Source organism: Ahaetulla prasina, chromosome 1 (assembly GCF_028640845.1).
Source record: "Ahaetulla prasina isolate Xishuangbanna chromosome 1, ASM2864084v1, whole genome shotgun sequence".
Lineage (NCBI taxonomy): Eukaryota > Metazoa > Chordata > Lepidosauria > Squamata > Colubridae > Ahaetulla > Ahaetulla prasina.
In genome coordinates, this window is record NC_080539.1 from 134,337,140 (window position 1) to 134,362,843 (window position 25,704).

Here is a 25,704-nt window from a genome sequence, read left to right on the forward strand (position 1 = left end):
ATCTACATGCTTTGCATGACCAAAAATTCTTTATTCCTCTTAGAAGATACCCATCACAGGGATACATCATCAAATCTTTTAATTCCCCATGCTAACTATACAGTAGCGAGGATGTAATGCTTCATGAAAGAAAAATCTAAAAGCCGTTTGGACTAATAGCTTCAGCTTTCAAAAGCTTATTGGTGATGTAGCATTAACATCACTTTGCTTGATGTTCAACTTAATATTACTCATACACAATGTGCACATTTTTATCTAAAATCTGTTCCAAAAATATCTAACATTTCTGTATTTTTGGTTCAGAGAATGTGTTAAATGTGGCTCTGTTTCCTAATCCCATCATTAATTTTAAATGGGGTAAGGGGTGGGAAGGAGGTCAGACAAAGAAACCTAAAAAAATAGTACCATAACATTTGGTTATTTTGTCATTTCACATTGTTGGTGTGATCTCAGGTTACAAAGATTTGATTTACATAAGCACTGTTTGACAAGCTGCAAATGGGGATTGGGTCACACCATATGCTAAGGCAAACAAATCACGTTATGGCCTAGCATGATGCATTAACCCAATACTTGATCTTTTTTTGTAAACAAGTTTTATTAAAGTTTTTCTTTCATTATACATATGTTACGAACAGAGTGTTTACCGGGTCACATCCTATATATCTTAATTTTTATAATCTATTCCAATTTTCCCGCTTTTTCCAAATTCATCCCTTTTATATAATTCTTTATCACAAATTCATCATTTTTCACCATATCTTGTTATTTCATCTCTTTCCTCCCCCAACTACATTTTACATATTTCCAATTTTGGCCGTAATATTCTCTTCCCATATTTCTTTTTAATCTCTTTTTAATACATAATACATAAACAGTATCACTATCTGCCCTTTAGTTCCTAATTTCTTACAATAACATCAATTAATTATCTTATTTCTCCATTTGCAAAATATATTTCTCAAAATCCCCATCCCATCCATAATTTTCCTGAGGTTTCTTTTTCTTTTATTATTTTTTGTTTCTCCAAATCCAATTTTAAATCCAGTTGTAAAATTTTCTTTCTTAGGCTTTGGTATTTTAACCTCCTCTTTGTTCTTTTCACTCCATTAACTTTCCCAAGTGCCAATTAGCTGCTCATTTCCACTCCGGGACACCTTTTAAAGTTATTAAAAATTTTCTTTTTTACCTGTGAATTGGCCAATCACTCACCCGGTACCAGCACTCCATTCAGACACCACTCCTGCACAAAAAACCTAGTCCGGTTACCCCAGCTTCAGAGTGGTCATTTTTCAATGGCCACCATCCCCGCCGCTGGTTCAAAGAGCAGCCTCCGACCTTTCCTCTTAGTCGTCCAAGGCACCTCTCCTTCTTCACCAACCCTACAGGACAGTTCTGGTCTGAAGACACCTGATCCCGTCCTGACAGCGGTTTGTCCAGCTGGATTTTTGCAGAGCTCATCAGAGCCCACTATTTTTCCAGCCGGTCTCGCCACAACGCTTCCGGTTTCTCCTACTTGATCTTTGATGCTATGATATAGGGTGAAAAACATAGGAACTACACTGAATAAGAAATTGGTCCATCTAGAATAGGGTGAAAAACATAGGAACTACACTGAATAAGAAATTGGTCCATCTAGAATTTTATAGTGACCTAACAGCAGGTTCCTAGCATTTTACCCAGGAATCTAACCTGCATAGGGATCACATGCCCTATATTAGCTGTAGGGCATGTGATCACTTTTTCACCCAATGTTAATTTATCTGCCTTTTTAAAAAGCAAGAATAAGTAATATGAAGCAGTCTGTAGTATCTCCTGATACTATAGATCTGTCAGTAAATTGAATACGAAATGTAAAAATGAATCAAAGATTTTGCTAGAACTTTTCTGAATATCTGTAGAAGATGTAATGATGATAACAAAAGTTAAACACTAGGACTTCGTAAAATACTCCAAAAGACACTTTAACACATAGGAATGTGTATGAAGTACCTTCTTTCCAAACTACTAAATCACTGACATATCGTACAATTAAAAACAACCAAAAGTAACCTCTGAAGCAGCCTCATGAGATTCACCAAAGATTCAGTTACTTTTATATTTTGAAAAAGGCGGTTCAAATCAGGTCTTGCATGCTACAAGTATTTCTAAGGCTATGCACAGCTCTATTAAGCATTAATACTAAACTATGAGAGTACCAACAAAACGTAACAGGGATAGAAAAATGTATAAAATATATTAGGGTATGTATCTTTTATCTAGGACACACAAGTGCTAAAATAGCATCTTAATCCCAGATAAGGATTAAAATTCTGTGTAATAAAAAAGAAAAAGAGAGGGGAGAAAGTATCTGACTTCTAGTTCTAAAAATCATTTGTTTTTTGGAAGTGTTTGATTGTTTTTTTAATCAGGGTATCTTATTGTCAAAAAGGAAAAAAAATCTTAGTGTTTTTAGCCAGCAGTGCTACCAGTACAAACCCCACACAGTTATCTATAGCACACTTAAAAAAAGAAATAGATATAGAAGAAGTGGTGCTTCTACTACATATCGGCTGAAGAAACTGAATCAAGTACGATGACTATACAGTAGTGGCCAAAATTATGGAAACCTTTTGAGAAAAGTGTATTTTCTAAAACTAGCTAATAACAACACTTTTTTTTTGGAGTAGTACCATAAAATTATATATCAATGGAAAGATAATTTAATAAAGAATGTAATACAATAACTTTTATAAAGGATTTGCTATTAGAATAGCAGTTACAGGATAAAGAAGAAAAGTGAAACACGCAGAAAAAATGAGATATACAAAAATTATCACGTTAATACTTAGTTGGGTAATCTTTAGCATGAATTACAGCCTTAAAGTGTCTTTCCATGGAGTGAGCCAAGTCTTTCTTTTAGTTCCGCAGCTTTTATAATGTGAAACCAAGATTGAATGATTGCTTCTATTAACTGGGTTTTATTGCTGGGTCGCTTCTGACTAACAAGTTTCTTTAGTCGGCTCCACAGATTTTCAATTGGGTTAAAGTCTGGGCTATTCCCAGGCCATTCCAGCAGTGGGATATGATTATCTTGAAACTCCAAAAACGTGGTGTTATTAGCCATCAAACCTCAAAAATACACTTTTTCCAAAAGGCTTCCACAATTTTGGCCACTACTATATATGCACAAATTACAGATGTATTACTATGGCTCAGGTAAATTACCCAACATTTCTTATTCGGGTTGAGTATCCGGAATATATAAGTATCCTAAAAATATATAATCCTGAAGATGCAAGTACTTCTTAATTAGTGGAATGAGATCACAGTAAATAGTCCTTGGATTAGTGATCACGGCTTGCATAAAATAGCATGGTTTAGAATTTGGTTTTGATTGTGCTTATGGCATATTGACTAAATTGTGCCCAAATATATCAATACTTCCTACCATTAATAAGTAATGTTTCAGGTAGTATAGGTACAATTAAGGCTGGTAAACCAATCTATATTTTATACTGTTAAAAACAATATGAGATAGGCTTGGCTAATGCAATGATGAATGGTAAAGTTCACTATTAGTAGGCTGACCCATTAACATTCAGATATCTGGAAGATTACAATGCAAGAGCAGAATATGGATAACTGGCAAAAATTAAATTGAAATTAAAGAAAAAAAATCCTGTTGTAAGTGGAGAATACACTGAGTGGAAGTTAAATGAGATAAATAAATGAGAGTACAGGTAGTCCTTGACTTACAACAATTCATTTAGTGACCGTTCAAAGTTACGACACTGAAAAAAGTAACTTATGACCATTTTTCACACTTAGAACTGTTCAGCATCCCATGGTCACGTGATCAAAATTCAGGTGCTTGGCAACTGGACTGTATTTGATGGTCGCAGTGTTCCAGTGTCATGTGATTACCTTTTGCAACTTCCTGAGAAGTAAAAGTCAATGAGGCAGCCAGATGCATTTAACAATCTGTTCTTATTAACAGCCGCAGTGGTTCAGTTAACAATTGTGGCAAGAAAAGTCATAAAATGGGGCAAAACTCACTTAACAACTATCTCACATAGCAATCAAAATTTGGGGCTCAATTGTAGCCATAAGTTCAGGACTACCCATAATGAGTATTTGGGTTAGAAAAAAATAATGTTTAAAATATATAACTAATGCATAAAATCCATGCATGGTTATATACAACAAAGGAACTAACCTAAAAGCATAAATGATGAGATAGTTTATAATGAAAGCGTAGGATAATTGGTGAAGGAACAAAGTTGATGACAAGTTCTGAATATAGGACAAAATGTTCTGGTACATTCTTAGGAAGGGTCATGTATACATGTGTTCACTCAGTCTCCATCCCTCTACAACACAACGTCCACTATATTGACAGACTCTCTAAAGCTTTTCTAACTTGGGTAATGCCTTTGAATATTAAAGATGTATTTCCAGCAGTAAAGGACATTAAAGCTTGACTTTAGGCAATCCAATCTTATTCAGGCTGGGCACTTTACACCTGGCTTTAACTGTAAAATTCATTAATGATGAAGCATATTATTTATTTTCTTAAACTGTTGGCTTGTCAATCTACTTCTAAATAAATGTACTTGAAAAATAAGTTATTAGGGGATAAATAGAAATTATTTTCTATTAAGTATCAATCCATAGATACAGTAGATTTTCCCCTGTTTCAAATTTAAATACATGACTAATCCATACATATTATGTATTTCATTGCCAATATCCAGAATTACATACGAATGGTCTACATGATGCAAAGCTAATCTTCAGTTTCAATATTTGCCCAAAATATAGAGTTTAAAAACATGAAACATTGATCCTTGCTAATTTTCCTGACATGAATAACATTGACTAAATTGAAATTTGATCAAAGAGAAAGTGCATTGATTAATTTCCAGATTCATTGGAATGACAATATCCAGAATTTTAAGCCTGTATAAACAGCAGAATGCTTCAAGTTATCACACATAGTTATTTGGGGTGGGGGGGAGTTCACTGAGATCTTTTAACACAGAGAAGGGACACCTGTTCCCAGCATCCTCCTCCCCAATTGTTTATATATATATATAGCTTACTGTCAAATAACAATTATATCCACAATTTAGCAGGTAAACAAATAAAATAGGTGCACTAAGTCTTGCATTGCCTTAATCTATCTATCCATATTTACAAACAACTCCAATCTCTAAGACAGGGTTGTCCAACCTTGGCAACTTTAAGATGTGGACTTCAACTCTCAGAATTCCCCAGCCAGCCATATTGGCTGGGGAATACTGGGAGTTGAAGTCCACAAATCTTAAAAAGTTGCCAAAGTTAGATACCCCTGCTCTAAGAGAATTTTTAAAAAAATCTCTTTATGCTTCTTTCATAAAGACTGTGCTACTGCTAAAGCTACCAATAAAGGAAAATCTTAGTAGCTCAAGGATGAAATTAGGGGTCCTTGGTGCCCTCTGAGCTTGGTTGTTTTCTTGCAGACATTTCATTACCCAAACTAGATAATCACCAATGTTATCAGAAAAAGCTCAGAAAGCTCAGAAAAAAACCAAGGACCCCTTCTCTCTAAAGCTCTCAGCCTGACCACAAAATATGAATTCCTCCTCCATTGCCCACAATTACTTTCCAGATTCTATTGCTAAGACTTCTGAAATCCTTTGGCAGTTTGTCAGGGCTCCTAGATGAAACAATCATTGAACAAAAAATGGGATGTAAAGATAGTCTGCCTATCATTTCCAATCTTCTCATGTAGTATTATTCAACGGGGAATGTGGAATTAATTTCCATAATTAAAAAAATGCATGCTACATTTATTTTTAAAGATAGTAGAATGTCAGGAGTATATAATAATGCATTGAAAAACAGTATCTGTTAATTACTATAAACTGGATTTCTGAGAAAATGCACCAAAAAAATTCATACTTAAGATCAACAATTTCAAAACTTAAGTGCTATACAGATGCATGCGAGAAGAGTATGAAAAAATAAGTGTTGTGCTACCAGCTCCAGTTCTTTTTGCATGTGTGTTATGATATCACATACATTACAAAAGAGGCAGAGTTTCTGAGGTAATTATTTCATAATTTTGACTAAAGCATTATTAACTGTGAATGCATTTGATGCTATATGTTTGATTTCATAATATAATGCATATGTACATCAATGCTATTAAAAAAACTAAAGTTGCAATTCAAAAACAAGTTATCGCTGCATTTTATGAATCAATGTATGAATTAATTTCGCTGATTTTCCAGGCAAAACAGCAAAATATCATAATTAAGTTTTTTTTTTCCAAACATAATACTGCACCTATAAATAATACTGTCAGTTTTAATACAAATGATTTAATGTCTTTTAAATTTTCTGAATATATCCTTAGTTTAAATAGCTGGATTTTAGAATTAGCATGTAACTTGGGGGTCTGTTTTTTCATTGAATAACCAATCTGCATTTCACAATAACTTGTTTCAAAATATATTAAATAACATTATAATAATATATGAAGAAGCATGGATTCTAACCACTTTGTCCTCCTTTGGGAAAGCATCCATGGAAGCAGAGAAAGAAGAAATATATAAAGAAAAGGGAGGAAAAAAAGAGGAGGAAAACATTAATAGGCAGATAGAAATGAAGCAATTCCAATGTTTCTATAAAAGCAAAATTTACTGAAAATGAAATACATTTTAAATGAAAATATCTACAGTTTCTTTTCACAGAAAGTATTTTTTCCACAAATACCTTGAAGACTTTTTAGCAGAAATGGAGATAGCTGCAAGCAGAATTGTTACATCTGGAATCAGCGTGTCAATTTTAACAGCCTACCGAGGGTTCAAAAAACCATGCCGTATATAAAATACAATTTTTAAGAGTTTTCCCGTTATAATCCCTGGCCCTACATATCATTCCTGAAAATTGGGAAAGGTGTAGAACTGAAAGCCAGGAAAGTCTGAAACACGATTTGGCAAAGAGGAAGAAGAACTGGTCGTTATTCCAGACAAGCATCAAAGTGACTTTAACTTTGGGTTATACAATGTTTCTGGAACCACAGACTAAGATTTAAGAGCCTAGCATATCAAGCTGTTTTTAAAATGCCTTCAGGAACACAAGCAGAGGACACAGCCTAAACACGGTAGGGATGTCTAAACTGAATTTCTTACTTGGCACAGAGCAGTTATTAGTATAATTTGCCCATTAATCTCCACCCTAAATGCAACATTTGTAAATTGCCAATTATTCTGCAGCAGCCCTGAGGAACATTTTGAGTATTCTATCCTGATATCAGGGTAGGACTTTTTTATTCACAGTGGCTAAGGTAGATATTCTGCTTTCCTATTCGAAAAGTTGGTAAAATTAATAGCATTCTTCCCAAACTAGCTTCCACACAAATCCCAGCCAGATGGCCAATTCATCTGATGGGCATCAGGATACAGAAGGCTGATCAAGAGAGTCAAGTTGTAAACCTGTTTAAGATCATCTCAAAGTCAGCAACTGCAATAAATGCCTTTGATGGTGTTGTAATTTGGAAACACTTTTCTGGCATAGATTTAAAAATTTAACCATTAAGAGCATTCTAAATTCACTTCTGAAAATTGTCCTTGTTTTTATATGTTCACTGTTAGGAATATTCCATTTTATGAGCATATTCATATATTTTTATCAGCACAGAAAGATAGCAATATGGAACAGACAATCTCTGTTGAAAACATTCTAGAAATTCTTCCTTCTTTACTTAGGAAACACTTTTCTTTTGTATTAACAAGGATGTTCTTCAACATACACGGAGAAAGACCTCGTCTTGGTGAAAGAAAATGTTGTTGATGTGGCTCAATACTGGGTGATGTCATTCAGTTTTAATCCTATATATTTAACATACTTTTAAATGTGCTATATTTTTATAACCTACTTAATGCCTATTTTACTTGTTCAATGTTGCATGTCTATAGTGTGTAGATGCTTCTGACAGAAACAAAGAAGATATCTCATTAGCTTAAAGCCACACCTTTTCTGACCAAGTTGCTTAATATCATAGATATGCCATAACTGAGTGAAAGAAGGAGATCAAACATTGAGCAGCTGAAGAAAGTTTATAGTTATGGATATTTATAACTTTCTGAAAGGGTAGCATGGTCCCATGTACTTATTAAACCACTTTACCTTTAAACAGTCAATGAGCAAACTTCCCTGTGCAAAACACACCTAGCAACAAAATGGGTCAGGCAAGGTAAAAGCACATATAATAAAACAAATTATAAATTATAAATAAAACATATAATAAAACAAATTATAAATTATAAGCAAAACCAAGCACAAATAATAAAAAAACAAGTTATAGTAAAAATGTTGCTGTATTCCCTCTACTTTACATTTTCAACCTGTTATAATCATGTAAAATTCAACTTGCCATGATTAGAAACCTCATAAAATCTCTTTCCTCACGACCCAGCATGTGCAGTGCATTTTGGTACACTTCAAAACAGACTACACAATATACTATTAATCTCAGAAGTTAAGGTGTTACTGTGGCTACATAAGTGGTGTTCAACACGGAGCATTCAGAGAGTTTAAGGATAATTCTAGTGTTATTTGTTCGTTTCAGTGTAATTCGCACATTGGATTAGTGTGAAAAGCTGTTCCATGTAGTAATTTAATAAAAAATAAAAGTTCCTAAACCTTTAATTTAAACAGAAAAAATAAAGTCTAATTATCCACAAAATGATTTTTAGATTGTGTTCTAGAGCAGTTTTTTTTAAAACTGCGCCTCCCATGGACCCGTGTGAGACCTTTACAGGGTTCCATGAGAGACTAATGGTGAACAAAGAAAATACTAAAAGTTAACTCAAATGCAATCAGGTTTTTTTTTAACACTAGAGTTGTGTGCCACTTGGTTTGGAATTGCACCCAATGTGCCTATTACTATTACTACTACTATTACTAACTTTATTTTATTTGCCATGGTTTTTCTACTTCCATTTTCAGGTCCTTAAATTTTGTTATTTTCTCTAGTTTTTCTCTCCCTTCTGCTTTCTCTGAGTACTGCGATATCCATGATATCCAGACTTTTTTTGTCTTTCTTATTAACAATGGTTAGGTCTGGGACAATGTAGCAGGGTATTGTCTGTTTGAATTCTAACATACCAAAGCACTTTGCTGCTTCATTTTCAATTATTTCTCTATTTTGTAGTCCTTTTTTTGTATTCTTATTTCTTTCATATCAGAAATGCAAACTCACCCCAGAACACTAACTGTGAAATGTTAAACAATGACTCAATATTTATTGGCTAAATTAAATGAATTATCTCCACTGAACATGCAGATTTGCAGCATTGACTGATATTCAAAAAATATGCAAATAAGTGTCACTGAAATGTAGATATGCAGCATTGACTGTTATTGTTAAAATATGAAAATACGTTAAAATTGATCAATATGCAGATATGAAGCATTGATTGATATTGTTAAAAATATCTCATCAGGTTTGTGCTTTTGTTTGCTAAAAACGATGAATTACAAAAGAATTGTAACTGTAATACAAAAAGATGTAGCATCAGTAAGTATGTAGATTGCTGAAGTAGAGCCAGACATTCTGGAAAGTTACGTTAAACAGCCCTAGAAAATATAATTAAGAGCAAAGCTGGAGCTGATGAAATACCAGCCAAATTGTTAAAATCTTGCACAATGATGTAATTAAAGTATTACTTGTAGTTTATAAGCAGGTATACAAAGCATCTAAATTTACAGTACATTATAGTGAGACAAGCTCTTTTGCCATTGTTAGGTGAAAAGAACTAGCATACGATAAATATTTTTGTTTCTCTTCCTTTATGCTTGCTCTATAATTAAACTGACCAGAGGAAAAACACAGAGGGATCTGTGTGGATTAAAAAGAGATGTCTCCACACACACAAAGACTGTGTCATCTCCAATTGCCAAATAGTTTCTACCTCCTAGTTACATCTAGAGGGAAATACAGGTCCCTAGAAGTAACTGGAGGAAATATTTTCCCATTAGACACAGTGTATGAAATTTAGTGTAGAAATTGTTTATAGACAATAATAAGGCACTGCAGTGAAACAATAAAGAAAAAGCTCCAGCATGCATGAATCAAAACCTATAAAATATTTAGAAAAATAAAAGCATAGCCATCAACAGATGAAAAAAAACATTTTGTCTTGTCCTTTGCAAAATTTTAGCATGAATGAGGCATTTAAGCTTACAAAAAGGGGGAAGGGGTGCTTGCCTTAACCATCCCCACTCATGTTTATTCTTACCTTTTATTTTTACATTTCTTCAGTGTCAATGGACTATTCCTTTAGATACTGTTGCTCAAGCAGCAGCCCCAGTGTGGAACCCCCTTCCCCAAGATCCCGCCAGTCTTCCAAAAGACCTTAAAAAATTATTTTTCTTTCCAAATATTGGAATCAGGTGAGACTGGAGTCCAATAGTTTTAAGTATTGGGGATAGGTGCTTTAGGGCATTGGGAATTGTTATAGAGATGTTTAGTTTAACTGTTTCTTTTTTCTTCTTATCACTGTTGCTTTGAGATGCCCAGACTTATGTCTATAAGATGGGAAGCCACAGAAGTGTAATAATTAAATAAAGCAAAGCAAAGCAAAACAAAATGAAACGAAAAAAACAAAACAGAGTCAGAAAGAGTTCAGAGAAATGACACCTCATTCTTGTTTAATTCCTCAATAGGAAGATTCCTAACTCATTTATAAGAAATTGACTTCCCATCCTGTCATATCCCACCTCCAAAATATAGAGTGAGGAGTTCTAAAAACAAACAGAGCATGGACAAATAAAAGGAAATACAAGAGGTTGAGGGGGGAGGACTAGAAAAGAGACAGAAAGATAGAAAACCGTGTAACAAATCAGTAGCCGAAATCTGCATAAGTAAATTGAACTTGTTAGTCATGATACATTAGACACAATTGAAGACTTACATTGTTTGATCGTAGAGAAACACGGCCTCCGCATCTGGCACAAAACTTTGTCCGGCAGTAAGAGCATAAATGGCCGCAACCATCAGCAAACTTAGTTTTGTGACAGATCCCACACGTGGGTGCATCATCTTTGTGTTCTCCTTGATAACGGCGGGATTCCTCACCTATTTTTCGTACTTGCTCTTTGTAACTTTCAAATTGTTGGTGTAATCTTCTGTAAAGAAAGCAAAACTCTTATTGCAAGGGCATCGAGGCAAACTCACTCATTAAATGATTTGCTCTGAAACAGTTGCATGTGCCAAACATAATTATTATTCAAGTGCCAAATAGATCTTAAAAATAAATGTAATATCTATAAATGGAATTTATGGAGCTATCTGCTTCACTTTTATATTCTGTTAAGGAAGCTATTTAAGCAATCAAAAACCGAATCATATTTATGGATTTGAGAATAGTACGAAGAGGTTTTGTTAAAATATCTTAATATTGACTCCTGTTTTTCTGCCATACATATAATCTCAGATTTATAAGCAAATTTCGGCACAAAAAGGGTAGCAAGAAAAGTATTCAAAATGGAAGAAACTTTTCTTGACTTGGTACATTCACTAAAACATTTCAAACTGTTTCCTTCACTGTGGAATAACAGAATCAGAATTATCCCTTTACCATCATTTTGCTCATGGCATTATGAAAGATGTCGTGCACGCAATAATAAATAAACTTAAGCATAAAATGTAGACAATAAGATTTGGCTTAATTCCTTAATGCTTATTCTCATTACTGTGCGTATTTTCCTTAAAGACTAGTACATCTGAGGTATGGTTCTACCAGACTCTATTGCAAAAGCCGAAAGACAATTATCTTGAAGCCATATTTAAAGAGTTCAGCGAGATTCAACTCGTTATATAACTTATGAACCAGATAAAACAGTATATTGCAGCAGAAACCCAGAAAGGAGAAGATTCAATTTGATTTTCAATAGCAGAGGAATTTGGAGGGTGATAATCACAGAATTTTTGTAACATTTAAAAATTCTGTTTGAATCTGCCATTATTTCTTACAAGGGAGGTGTTAAGAAAAAGGATGCAAACATTTATTTCTCCAAACATCATTGTTCTAGTTCATTTAGATAGACACATGATTGTGTTAAAGTAAAAAAATAAAAATAAGGACCGTCAACAGGACATTTTCTGCAAGACACAGAACTGTAATCTGTAGCTTGCCATATTTGTGATGGTTCTTTTCTATGCTTAAGAATCTAGATTAAGAAAATATCAAAAATCCTACGAACGATACTACTGGTGGCAGATGTCCAGTTCCAATTAAGCATGAGGATTAAATATAAGCATGATTTTTATGTGTGAAAGTACACAGGTACTGACTTGCATTTTCTTTTCAACCTTTTTTCTTTGTCCTTTCAATTCAAATTTAAACATAACTGTTGTGTTCACATTTACATGATAATGATCAGAAGAAATTCTTTCAAGACATAAATCAGAGAGGCACCTTCCAGAATGGAGATAATTCCGTTAACATTATGTAGGATAGCAAACATATGCCTAATATATTCATTACCTTCCATTCTATCACATGCCCAGCAGATGGCTCCATAGACTACCATTTCTTCTAGTGTCCACGATTTCAAAACTGTGCCTCTACTTTTGGGATATTGTGATAATGTTATGATGTAAAACCATTCTTATACCAGAAATAAACTATTGGCTGTGCATATAGGAATTAATTAATGTATTTTAAAACCTGTACTAACTTCAAGTGGTCAGTATGGTTCACAGTGTTTTGAAAGTGACTAGTATCCAGCTTCTATTCACAGTAAATTGTTCAGTGCTTGAATCTTGACCAAGAAACTCTAGTTTTACAAGGAAACCTCAAGATTTAGAATTTTATTTTTGGACTCATGTACACAAGAGAAAATGCATTTTTTCTTATTTACAATTTAACATCAGATACATTTCAATAAACCTTATTATACATAATGTTCAGTTTTCGTCTAGAAATTATCATATTTATATAAAGAGTGAAATAGTTCGTTTTACCAGAAAAAATATCTCTACTGCTTTAAGACCATGAAGAAATATGTGTTTCACACACCTCTATATAAAAGAAATTATTTCAAATTTTTTTATTATTATTATTCAGAAAACCATCAAAACAAACTCCTGTAATAGGATGAAGCTAACTTGAATCCAGCAATTATACACTCTTGAATGGTGGAGCTCACTGAATGAGCACAGGTCAGTTACCACTTCTGGGTCTAACCTACTGTATCAAGTTCTAAGGATAAAATAGGAAAGAGAACCCTGTACATTCCCAGTGAATACTTTTGAAGGAAATGGAGAATGAAAATGAAATAAAGGTTGCATGAAATTTTTATGAGATCTGTGTTCAGTTCTGGGTAAAAAAATTTCAAACCCTGCCCGTGGAATGAACTTAAAAGTTCTGTGCTGTTCTTTGCCTTCTTCATGCATCATATTAAACCATAACTGGGTTTGGTTTTTGTTTAGCATATAATGTAAATGCAATTGCTCTGGCTTGCAAAGCATGCCTTAACCGATGTATTGGACTAACCAAGCCAATTTACTCAAGAACCCACAAACCATACTTAATCTGATATGAAAAACCTTTATTAAACTTTGGCTAGAAATACAAGTAGAAAGATCTTGGGGCAGCCTTGTATTTCTCTTTGTCTCTGTCCCATAGTTATGAAACAAACTCAGGATTCTGTTCTGTTATCATAAAGGATTCTGAGCTTGGAAAAAGGACAAAAAAATGAACTAGACCGCCAAATACAGTATTCACAGGATCATGGCTACCTTAACCTTTAGCTTTCTTGGTTTCAACACAAGAGCACCCAGGAGGCAGACATTCATAGGGCTTCCTCCCTGCTTTCTTACCATTTCTCTACATTTTATCCCTTCCCTCTTTGCATACAGGATTTTGGAACAAGCAGAACTCTCCAAATCCCACAAGCATAACAATCAAAGCATAATATGTAAGCATTTTATGGCTGATTTTTAAAAAAAGTTAACTGGTACTCTATATTTTATACACCTCACAAGCTGCAAAATAAACATCTAATGAAACATTTAGAGACTTCAAAATCTTGGAAACTAAAAAAGAACAACTGGCTGCTTATGAGTCAGTAATTTTTGACAGCTATAGTACAGGAAGCTGAATACACAAGCTTCCCACTATTTTTCCCCAAAGATCTCAGACACCTGTTCAACCAGGAAGCTGTTTTCAAGCCAGTAGGAACTATTATTCCTTAATAGTTATAATTATATATAATAATTCCTATTTACATCTTAAGGCATTTATATATCAAGTGAGCCACTAATGAAAGTTTCATGTATTGCTGGGTTTTTTTTCCATAAAGGCTAAGGGCAATCAAGCATTTTAAGAATACTGTACTCTTAAATTCACTAAGACACGTTCATTGTTTTTTCTTCCTCTTCCCCTTTTCCACAATAAATAAACTGAATTTGATTAAAATATCTGGTGACAAGAGTATTATATTAATGAGTAACTACTGCTACAAAGCTAAGATGGGGGGGGGGAATAGTGTTGAGGGTTTTTTTTTCCTCCTCTGCAGTAAGTTCCTTTTTTGCTAATACCACTAGAGAAGGCAACTTTGGCATTTGCAGGACCAATTCTTCCTCATATCGTAACTGATTGCCAGAATTTGTAAGAAGTAGGTCTAGCCTGAGGAACCAGTTACTCATGGAAAATTTTAGGAAGTGAAGCTTACATTAAGGAGCCAGTCTCTGGTAGACATGTCGAGGTGTTGGGAGTACAACCAGGGACGCCCAAATAAGAAGTTTGTCCTTGTTAAGATATTTATATTTACTAGCTGGAGCACTGTACACTGAGCCAAAACACACAGTTGTGATTGATTGGTTGAAGACTCCTGCATGAGGCAATCTGTGCTGTGATTGGTTGCTATGGGTGTGAAGGACGAGTTTCCCTTTTTCCCATCATTTTCTTCTGTGTGCCCTGTGATTTACCTGATGATTTAGCTCATGATGCTCCTGTTTGCCTGACTATCTTGTTTGGTGTATATATCGATGTAAAACATATTTATTTATATAAAATTAGAAGTTTGTGTCAGTGTTTCTGACTTCATTTGGACATTGGCTGCGCAATTCTTTGACAATCCTTAACAAAAGCTTGGTGGGTGGGTTTGAACCAGTCATCCAGCCTACCTCACAGGACTGTTGTAGTGGGGGGAGGGAAATCAAAAAAGGAAGTACTAGGGATGACACGTCAAAATGAAAGGAAGTGTATATCTCTAAGAAATAAATAAAAGCACACTCTTATATGCAGCCACTTCTTTCAACAGTTTATTCTTGCAATAGACCCAAATAGTGCACATTATCTTTCAACTAGCATTTGCACTTTGACATTTGTCCATCAATGCCTATCGCTACTAAACAAATTCACTATTTATTCTAGTTTTTCACCATTTATTTATAACATTTGATTATTCACAAGGGTGCCCCCTGTCAAACACAACTGTATTAATTTTTAGATCCATACCCATCATGGCATCACAGAATTTACCTAATATTTGCCATTTATCGTCCAGATTCTTTACAAACTGCACACCATGTACAAATATCCCTCAATTGGCAGAATAATCCCTTAACAATTTGTGCATAAATACATTAAACAATAAAGGAGAAATTACACATTTCTATTTACCCCCCCTGTCAATGTTGAAGTACATGATTTATTTTCAAAAAAATGGGGGGGGAATCAAATAAATAAATAATAATTAGATTTCAATTTCATGTTTATACAAAACATTGCATAAATCAAGCCTCAGGATTCATTTTATCTTGGAAAGAAATAAAATATTGTTTCTCTCCTATTTCACATATTTCTCCATGATCTGCTAAAAAAAGCAAAAATCTGGTTTGCAGACTCCCTGGGCTGCAAAATGCCACACTGAACCTCCTACGTTTGGCTCCTTATAATCTCTTGCAACCTTTCATTCAAGACTTTGCCTATCTCCTTCAAAGGCACACATAAAATTATACAACATTTCATTCAATCTTTCCACCTTTCCCTTTGTAATGGGAAATAATAGCATTATTTAAATCATCAGGCACGGGTGCAAACTTTACAGATGTTGAACAACCTGCGCAATCAACACCACCAACAATCTGCATCTATATTTTTATAATTTTCCAATCATAGAATTCTGCAGACATACCGTTTTTCAACATTCTTGCAATGATCAGAAATTCCTTTCCATCAATCTTTTTAGACACTACCATTTATAGTAGTCATTTCAATTCCATTCCTTGACATATTACTATCATTCCCATATAAATCTCAAAAATACTCCTTAAAGCCATTCCTGCATCTCAGTTTCATCTCAAATCTCTTTATCGCTTTCATTTTTAGTACTATTTATTCTGCTATAAGCTTTCTTTAGCTCTTTTACCTACTTCCAAAACAATATTTTATTAACGTTAAAATGATTCTGCATATTCTTTCTTTTAATCTTAGCTGTCTCTTGGCGCTCCCTCTGGCTACATTTTTGCAGCTATCTTTTTGACACTCCCTTCACATTTATAGCATCTTTCCCTAATTACTATTTTTTTTTGCAACAATCATCCTCTTATATGCATTTTTCCTCATCCACAGCCAATTCTTTATTTCAAGAAGCATCCTTTTTATACTTCCTCCAGTGTAGCACTACAATTCCCAGGAGACATTGTGGCAGACAGGAATAAGAATGCCTTAGGAGACAGGGGAGAGACAAAATGGAGACTTGGGAAATTACCATGTTTAAAACTATTACGTAAGAAAATGTTTTAAGTTACTACTTCCTCTGGAATTGGTAATGAAAATCCTTCTAAGAAAGAACTCCAAAAATTGGTGGTGAACTTTTATCACATCAGCATAGCTCACTCTGAAGTCGAGGCTTCCCAGCCTCAGGAGGTGAATGCAGAATGAGCGTTTTTACACTCGATGAAATTACTATCAAGCTGGACAAAGAAAAAAACCTCATGCTATTCAAAAGGCTACACTGCTGTTCTTTTCACAAACAGAAGTTGCTTGAATAAATATTTCATCCCATGCGCAAATTAAATAGCCTATATTCAATCCAGTCAGGAGTGGGCTGCTGGGGGTTTGGAAGAACCTCTAGCTAAGATTCTGTGCAGTTCGGAGAACCCCTAAATCCCACTCCTGGCTGGCCCCGCCACCCCTCCCGTCCCAGGAGTCCCCACGCAGCGCATCTTGGATGCAGGTAAATGCATGGTGTGCATGGAGGCTTAGGGAGGGGGGGAAATAGGCCTAACAGAGGTTCAGGAAGGCTGGAAACAGGCCCATTTCCAGCCTCCAGAGCCTGGGGAATCCGTTTTCACCCTCTCAGAGGCTCGAAGAAAGCCTCTGGACCCCGGGAGGGCAAAAATGCCCCCCCCATCGTGGTGCAGGAGGCCAACTAGGCCATACCCACCATGGCGATACACACCCAACAACCGGGCAGACAACCCCTTGCTAAAAATTTTAAAAATTTAAAAAATCCAATGGTTTAAATTCATCATGCAATGCAAGCATCTATCTATACATTCATATGGCAATGCACTTAGGAAATTAGATAAATCATGTGAATATGGAAATTTAAATTTGAGATCAAATGATGAGAAAAAGTACTCTCAAAATATTTTGTGATTAACTCCAGCAAGAAGATATAACCTTGGAGGAAACAACCGCAATTGGTGCAGAACCCGAAGTTGGGCAACAACTCTCCTAGCCACAATTTCCATTTGCTCTTCAAGCAGGAGTTGCGAGTCCATGAAAACCCTCAAGTTGTGCACCGGATCTGCCTGGAGTAGTGCCACCCCATCCAGAGACAGATATGACAAAGTCCTGGTCTTGGGGTTCCATGTATTCAAAACCATTCAATCTTGCCGGGGTTCAGTCAAAGCCTGTTATCCCCCATCCTGGGGCCCACAGCCCCCAGGCACCGCGAGAGGTAAGCCACAGCATCACTTGGGTCACCAGGAATGGAAATATAGAGTTGCATCTCATCAGAGTACTACAATACTTCAACCCATGGTGACAGATGATCTCAAAAACTATGCAAGGTCTTCTTGGATTGACAATATGGATATTGATGTTATGTGGCAACCCTCAAAAAGTTCTGTGATAGACTAATGGGAATTTTAAGAGTTTCCCTAAAAGATAACTGAACTATACAAAAGCATGTCCTTGAACTGATTCTATATATTAGGATACATTGCCCCAGTTGAAAGAATTAAACCTGACCCAATGAAGACTATTCCGAAGATCTTAGTTACCGAGAATCTGGATTTGCTGCATAGTTACCTGTGGCTATCAAAGAATGATTATTAGCATTTGTGCCATTGATGAATGACAAGCAACTCGTGCACATAAACATATGAAATAATTATTTTGACATCTGCATTCAGCATTTCATTTGGGACTTGCAATCTTATGATTTGGTTATTCAATATTCCTGGAAAATTTCTGTAACTTATTCCTTATTGTATCTTCCATTTAGCTGAATTAGGATCAAATTCTTTGCTGAAAGAGTGTTTTTAAATTTGTTGGTTATCTATGCTGGATTATGTGGTAGTATCTTTAACAAAACTCTTAACCTGTTTCTCAGCATGACACTTAATTCTTAAAATTTTGAATCCAACAGATATTCACAAGTGATCCCTTCCTTTTTGTGACAATTTAAATATATCGCTGGTACACTTTTTATGCATGATGACCTCTTGTTACAGAGTGAGAGGGTTGTTATGAATTTAAAGTGAGCAAATTTGATAAAATCAGTTTATGAGATGTATCGAACAAGTTTTATATGCTAAGTTTTACTGGCCAAAGATGAATTCAAATGTGGAATAGTTTATCAAAAGCTGTGTTCTTTTTCCACAAACTCAGTGTTTGCTTGATAATCAACTATTATGCTCTTTTCTACTACTATCTCACCCTTGTCAGAGTTGGCCCCATGTGTATAAATAGACATTGATTCTTCTTCTTCTCCCTGGAGCCAGTTTTATTGCCATATATTTCAGCTGATGTCATTGTCAATGCATTGCATATGAGCCATGGTGGCGGAGTGGTTAGAATGTGGTACTGCAGGCCAGCTGCCTGCAATTTAGCAGTTCGCATTTCACCAGGCTCAAGGTTGACTCAGCCTTCCATCCTTCCAAGGCTGGTAAAATGAGGACCCAGATTGTTTGGGGGGGGCACTATGCTGATTCTGTAAACTGCTTAGAGAAGGCTGTAAAGCACTGTAAAGCGGCATATAAGTCTAAGTGCTATTGCTATTGCAAGGGATTTGTGTTCATTTAGAACCTCCTAAGGAAGTGTTCATGATAATGCCCAACAATTGTACCTTGTTTCAACTTTATTTTCATCTTGTGGTATTCAATATATTTATGCTTCCCTTTACTGACACAACAATAACAGAAATAAGTGCAGTTTGAAAAGAAAATATGCAGGCTACACACTGTAAAGGGAATAAATGAAGGGAAAAAACAGAATTACCTAAGACTTCAATGTATATTGTTCTATTCTGCTCATGGCTTCAAAGAAGACCCCTGCAGTTGCTTCTTTCTCAAGACATTTATATGAAGCTTCCTGAAACCGTTCTCAAATTACTGTTAATGATGCATCTGTTGTAGACTATCTTCAGAAACACCAGAAACAAGCAAAATATTATGCTGATGCTGCACATATAGTTGTATTTACTCTAAGCTATGCTAAAGAAATACAACTTTTTCTAAACAAATTCATACCAATTACCCTTCTCATTCATTTTTGTCTCTTGATGGCCCAATCACTTTTTTTTTGCTCTCTCATTTTATTCCTACCCATCCATTCTTGTCACTCAGTAGAATAATGTTTTCCTCTGGACTGCATTAATTTAGAATGTTGCACATTTGTTTTCTAAAAACTCAATTCTTATCATTATTCATTGGAGCAAAACAGTCCATTATCAGCTTCTGAATTCCTACCTCCACCTGCATCTACATCAATCTAGATGACATCAGTTCATAATTTAAGAAATTATTTTAACTGTTTCATTCCTAACTGAATCTCCCATTTTATTTCCATTCATATATTCATTAGCTCCAGATCAAACTTTCTTCACTCAGATCTGTAGCACCTTGCTATTTTTTCTTAGTTTCATAGGTACACAGCATTTCCATTGCTTTTATTTCACTCATGAATTAAGGTTCTTTCCCTTTTATTCCTGTTAAATTCCAAGTTACAATTTTTCACATATAGTGGTTATCATTAAATGGACTCATATATTGACCTCATACACACTAACTTCATTATAGCTTGGGACAATCAAGGTTTCCATTTTTCCATAATATTAGGAAATGTTCTTGCTTAATACTGAACAAGCATTTACAATTTAATATTGATGAAAAACTCTTTCAACTGACCAAAATGATTGCATATATAGGTTGCTCCATTGCTGTTGCTAGTGTAATAAAAAAAATGCACATTTCACTTCTGAGATGCGTACAGCTAAACTGGGATAAATGATAGGATAAAATTTACAAGGCTACCTCCCTGCCTGCCCAGCTTCTTATAAAAATCTTCCTACATTTATCTTTAATACTGATCTTCCTCAATTTACAACCACAATTGAGTCCAAAACTTCTGTTGCTAAGCGAGACAGCTGTTAAGTGAGTTTTGACTTATTTTATGACCTTTCCTGCTGCAGTTGTTAAGTGAATCACTGTAATTATTAATTAGAGTGAATCTGGCTTTCCCATTGAGTCTGATTGTCAGCATGTTAACAAAGATGATCACATGACCCTAGAATACTGCAACTTTCGTCATAAATACGAATCAGTTGCCAAGCATCCAAATTTTGATCAGGTGACCATGGGGATGCTGAAACAGTTGTAAATATGAAAAACAGTCACTAAACAGAATGGTCACTAAACAAATGATTATAAATTGAGGACTACCTGTATTAGAAAAAGGGCTTGTCTTTTTGGCTGAATGCTATAGAACACTGATGGGGGACCTATGGCACGAGTGCTACAGGTGGCACGTGGAGCCATATCTGTGGGCATGCTAGTGTTGCCCTTGCTCAGCTCCAGCATGCATGTGCTTGCTGGCCACCTGATTTTCAGGCCTTCTGGGCCCACTGGAAGTCAGGAAATGGGCTGTTTCCGGCCTCCGGGGGGTGGGGAAGGACATTTTCACCCTCCCAGGCTCCTAGAAAGCCTCTGAGCCTGGGGAGGGCGAAAAACAGGCCTTCCGGTCCCACCCAGAGTCAGGAAATGGGCCGTTTCGGGCCTCCGGGCAGGTAGGGAAGGTTGTTTTTGCCCTCCCCAAGCTCCAAGAAAGCCTCTGGAGCCTAGGGAGGGGGAGGGTGAAAAATGGGTTTACCAGGCCCACTGTGCCATCACGTGCAACCCCCTCTGTGCTCCCCCCACTTTTGGCATGCGATGGCAAAAAGGTTAGCCATCAGTGCCTATAGAAGTATTTACATATGTTTCATGACTTGTACGTAGAACAATGTACAGACAAGTGCCACCTATATATTATTTGAATGAATGCCACTTAACCCATCCTCGCACCCAATTGAAGTGGGTATCCTGCTACCTATAGTCTTTAGTGTCCAGTAGAATTGACACAAGGAAAACTGGTTGTCTGGTTTAAAAAAGGAAATCCCAAGGTACCTCATTCCTCAAAATAGCCAACAGATTTTATAAAAATATGATCCAATAAAATATGCTTCACTTGACAATCTGAGAAACCTATTGCTCTCATTTAGATCTGGAAATGATAGGATAATAAAAATAATGGGGAAAGCTAAAAACCTTGTTTTCTGTTTTTTAGACACCAAATCAACCACAGTGCCTAAAAATGTTCCACAATTTTGCACTGTTATTGTTGCAATTTGTTTTAGAATGATATAATCATTGCATGGTATAGTTTTATGTTCCTGAAATATACTGTGTAGAACAGGGGTGTCAAACTGGCAGCCCACAGGCTGGATCTGTCACACACAGGCCATGCCCACCCCAGCTCCACAAAGAGGAAAAACATCACAAAATGTCACGTGATGACAATGTGACACCATGAGTTTGACACCCGTGGTGTAAAACACCTTTATGTATACTTCACTTTATCATTTTATCTAGGGTTAAGTCTTTATTACTTTCAAAAGCTACTCTCAGCATTTTAGTAACCTAGAAATATCTTACTTAAATAATTCTACAATTTTATTTCATTTAAGTATTATACATCCTCTTTTGCATTATGGTATTTTATTTTACTTTGTTTTCTGAAATTTGTTTAAAATGTTTTATTTTTTTCTTGAATTCCATGTACTTTACATGAAACATTCCCTTCATATCTCCAATTTTCTTGAAGCGATCACTGGTCCTCCCTATTCTATTGTTTTCTTCTATTTCTTTGCACTGTTCATTTAAGGAGGCATTCTTATCTCTTCTGGCTATTCTCTGGAATTCTGAATTCAATTTGGTATATCTTTCTCTTTCTCCCTTGCCTTTTGCTTCCCCTCTTTCCTCAGCTATTAGTAAAGCTATTTGCAAAATGTCCTCAGAAGATATTTTGCTTTCTTCATTTCTTTTTTTGGGGATGGTTTTAGTTGCGAACCTCCATCCATAGTTCTTCAGGCATTCTATCAGATCTAATTTCTTAAATCTATTTGTCACCTCTACTGTATATTCATCAGGGATATGATTTAGTTCATACCTGAGTGGCCTAGTGCTTTCCCTACTTTCTTCAATTTAAGCCTAAATTTTGCAACAAGAAGCTCATAATCTGAGCTATATAGTCATATTCAGTTCTAAATTTCAAAAACATAAGGAATGGCAAAACCTCTTGCAGCCTGATCAATAAACTTTTTTATTTAAAACAATGGAATTACAGTTTATAAAGACACCCATTTTACCAGAGATTTTTAAAAACTTTGATCGTAGGTGCCATCTGGAGACCATTCTTGTATTCTTAGCCCTGATGCTGCATAGTAGAAAGAAACTTTATGAATGGCATTTATGTTGTTCCATATGGGTGAATGCAAATTAACTGTAACATCTAGTCTGACTTTTCAAGTAAACCTTTATATAAAGGATCAATATTCATATCAAAACAGATTATGCCCAAGAGAATATAATAGGCCGCAAGGAGCAGGTTGAAAATCCTTAGAATGTCAGCCAAGTCCTCTTGTAACTTTGCTCACGCAGGTAGCATTTTTTTCCTTGTCTATTTTCATTCTGGGCAGGCATGAAATTGGAGCATCTTATATGAAACAGATGACTCACCAAAGTCAATCCATGTATTTTATGTTTATAAGGCTTACCTATTTTATTTATTTAAAAGACATATGACTGCCCCTCTCATGTACTATAATCTTCAGTAGCTCACAGAACAACAATAAAACTATAAAACAAAACAAAAACCCCAGAGACAATACCCCGCCTCCCACCTCCATTCATTCACATGCAGATGCACTGGACTTCTGCCTCCCTCTGCTCCAACACTTGCAGGAAGAGCCAGCTCTTCAAGAGCTTCTAGAAAACCAGAAAGGTATGGGCCCGCTGGATCTCAGGAGGAAAGTATTCCATAGGACAAGGCCTGCCATGGAAAAGGTGCTTTAAAGGAAGGGACCTGGAGTGCCTCCACCTACCTAGTAGAACAAGTAGATACCCTCCAGATGAGGCAACTCACAAATAAGCTGGTCCTTTGCCATTCAGGACTTTAAAGGGGATACAGGAATTACATTCTGAAAGAGACTGGCAGCCAGGGCTGCTCACACAGCGGTAGTGGTACTATGAGCAAATCATGGAATACTCTGAACTGCACATTCTGGATAAGTTGCAATTTCTGGATGGCCTTGAAGGGCATAGGACATGTTGCAGGAAGTGACCAGAGCATGAGCAACCATGACCAAGGTCTTTCAATTCAAGAATAGGAGCAACCGCTCCATTTTGGGCATCAGGCATACATCAACACTGTTTGTTTCATTTGCAACAGCAATGTGAAGTTGTGATGGTTGTTTCTTTGGGGGGGGGGGAGAGGGAGGGTGCCCATCACATCTGGTGTGAAATCTTGTGGGTTCTGTATAAATACCACCATACTACTGCTGTATGGACTTTGTCATCTCCTTGTTGCTCATCCTGTCTTACTATCTAAAACCTATCATCTGTTAAACACACTGCAAGACAAGAATATGTACCTTCCTTGTTAATGTGTGTGTGTGTGTGTGTGTGTGTGTGTGTGTGTGTGTGTGTGTGTGTGTGTGTGTGTGGTGTGTGTATACACATACACATACACATACACACACACACACACCCCACAGTTGCAATGCTCTATGGAATTTTATGAAATATTCTTTCAAGAGAAGTTGCCGTGTGTTTTACCAACCATCAAACCTATTTTTGGCTCAAATTCCAGATGGCAGGAATGCAGTATGGTTGTTCTCTGGCATTCATGGATGCCTGGAGTACTAGATGAGATTGCCCTCAAGCAACATCTTCAGGACTGGTGCGCCTTGATTTTCTGAAGAGCTCCAGGGAATAAATGATTTCAGACGTGCCAAGAACAACAGTGACAAAAACAGAATGAATGAAATGGATTGTGGTTATTGTCAGCCCTACAAAATACACCAGATTAAGACACAGATACCATGCGCTGTAGGTTGAAAACTACTTTTATCAGAATGGCTGCAGTAACAGACTCCTGTAAGTAGTAGTAGTAGTAGTAGTAGTAGTAGTAGTAATAGTAATAGTAATAATAATAATAATAATAATAATAATAATAATAATAATAATAATAATAATAATAATAATAATAATAATAATAATAATATTTTAATTTGTATACCGCCCTTCTCCCGAAGGACTCAGGGCGGTGAACAGCAAAATAAAATACAAACAGAAACATATACAATATTAAAAACAACCCTTAAGAAACTTATTTCAATTAGCCAAAAAATTTAAAATAACATTACACCCTATAAAATTACAAAAATTTAAAACCCATTAAATTCAATTAAAATTTAAAAATCAGGCCAGTCCAGCCATACGAAATAAATAGGTTTTAAGTTCGCGGCGAAAGGTCCTAAGGTCAGGTAATTGTCGAAGCCCAAGGGGAAGCTCGTTCCACAGGGTAGGAGCCCCCACAGAGAAGGCCCTCCCCCTGGGGGCCACCAGTCGACACTGTTTGGCTGACGGCACCCTGAGGAGTCCCTCTCTGTGGGAACGCACCGGACGCTGGGAGATAGAAGACGGCAGTAGACGGTCCCGTAAGTAACCCAGTCCTAAGCCATGGAGCGCTTTAAAGGTGGTAACCAATACCTTGAAGCGCACCCGGAAAACAACAGGTAGCCAGTGCAATCTGCGCAGGATAGGTGTTACGTGGGAGCTCCAAACCGCTCCCTCAATAACCCGCGCAGCCGCATTCTGGACTAGCTGAAGTCTCCGAGTGCTCTTCAAGGGGAGCCCCATGTAGAGAGCATTGCAGTAGTCCAAGCGAGAGGTAACGAGAGCATGAGTGACCATGCATAGGGCATCCCGGTCCAGGAAGGGACACAACTGGCGGATCAGGCGAACCTGATAAAGGTTCGCCTGATGAAGGTGCTTCCCCTCCTACTTCCTTATGTGAATTGGGGGCATCTGTCAGGTGTTTTTATAAATTTCTATTCTCATATGGAGTAAAGACATATTTATCTCTTCATTGTCTTGGTAACAGATCTTCC

The 25,704-nt window shown here is 36.1% G+C and overlaps 1 protein-coding gene across 1 annotated transcript in view; it reads right to left on the reverse strand.

The window, feature by feature from the left end:
• The window catches only part of RIMS1 (regulating synaptic membrane exocytosis 1), a 296,197-nt gene that overhangs the window by 156,354 nt on the left and 114,139 nt on the right, over nt 1-25,704 (reverse strand). Inside the window, exon 2 of the mRNA XM_058176391.1 lies at nt 10,947-11,160. Within this exon, the coding sequence (XP_058032374.1) occupies nt 10,947-11,160 (214 nt within the window). The remainder of the gene's footprint in view (nt 1-10,946; nt 11,161-25,704) is intronic.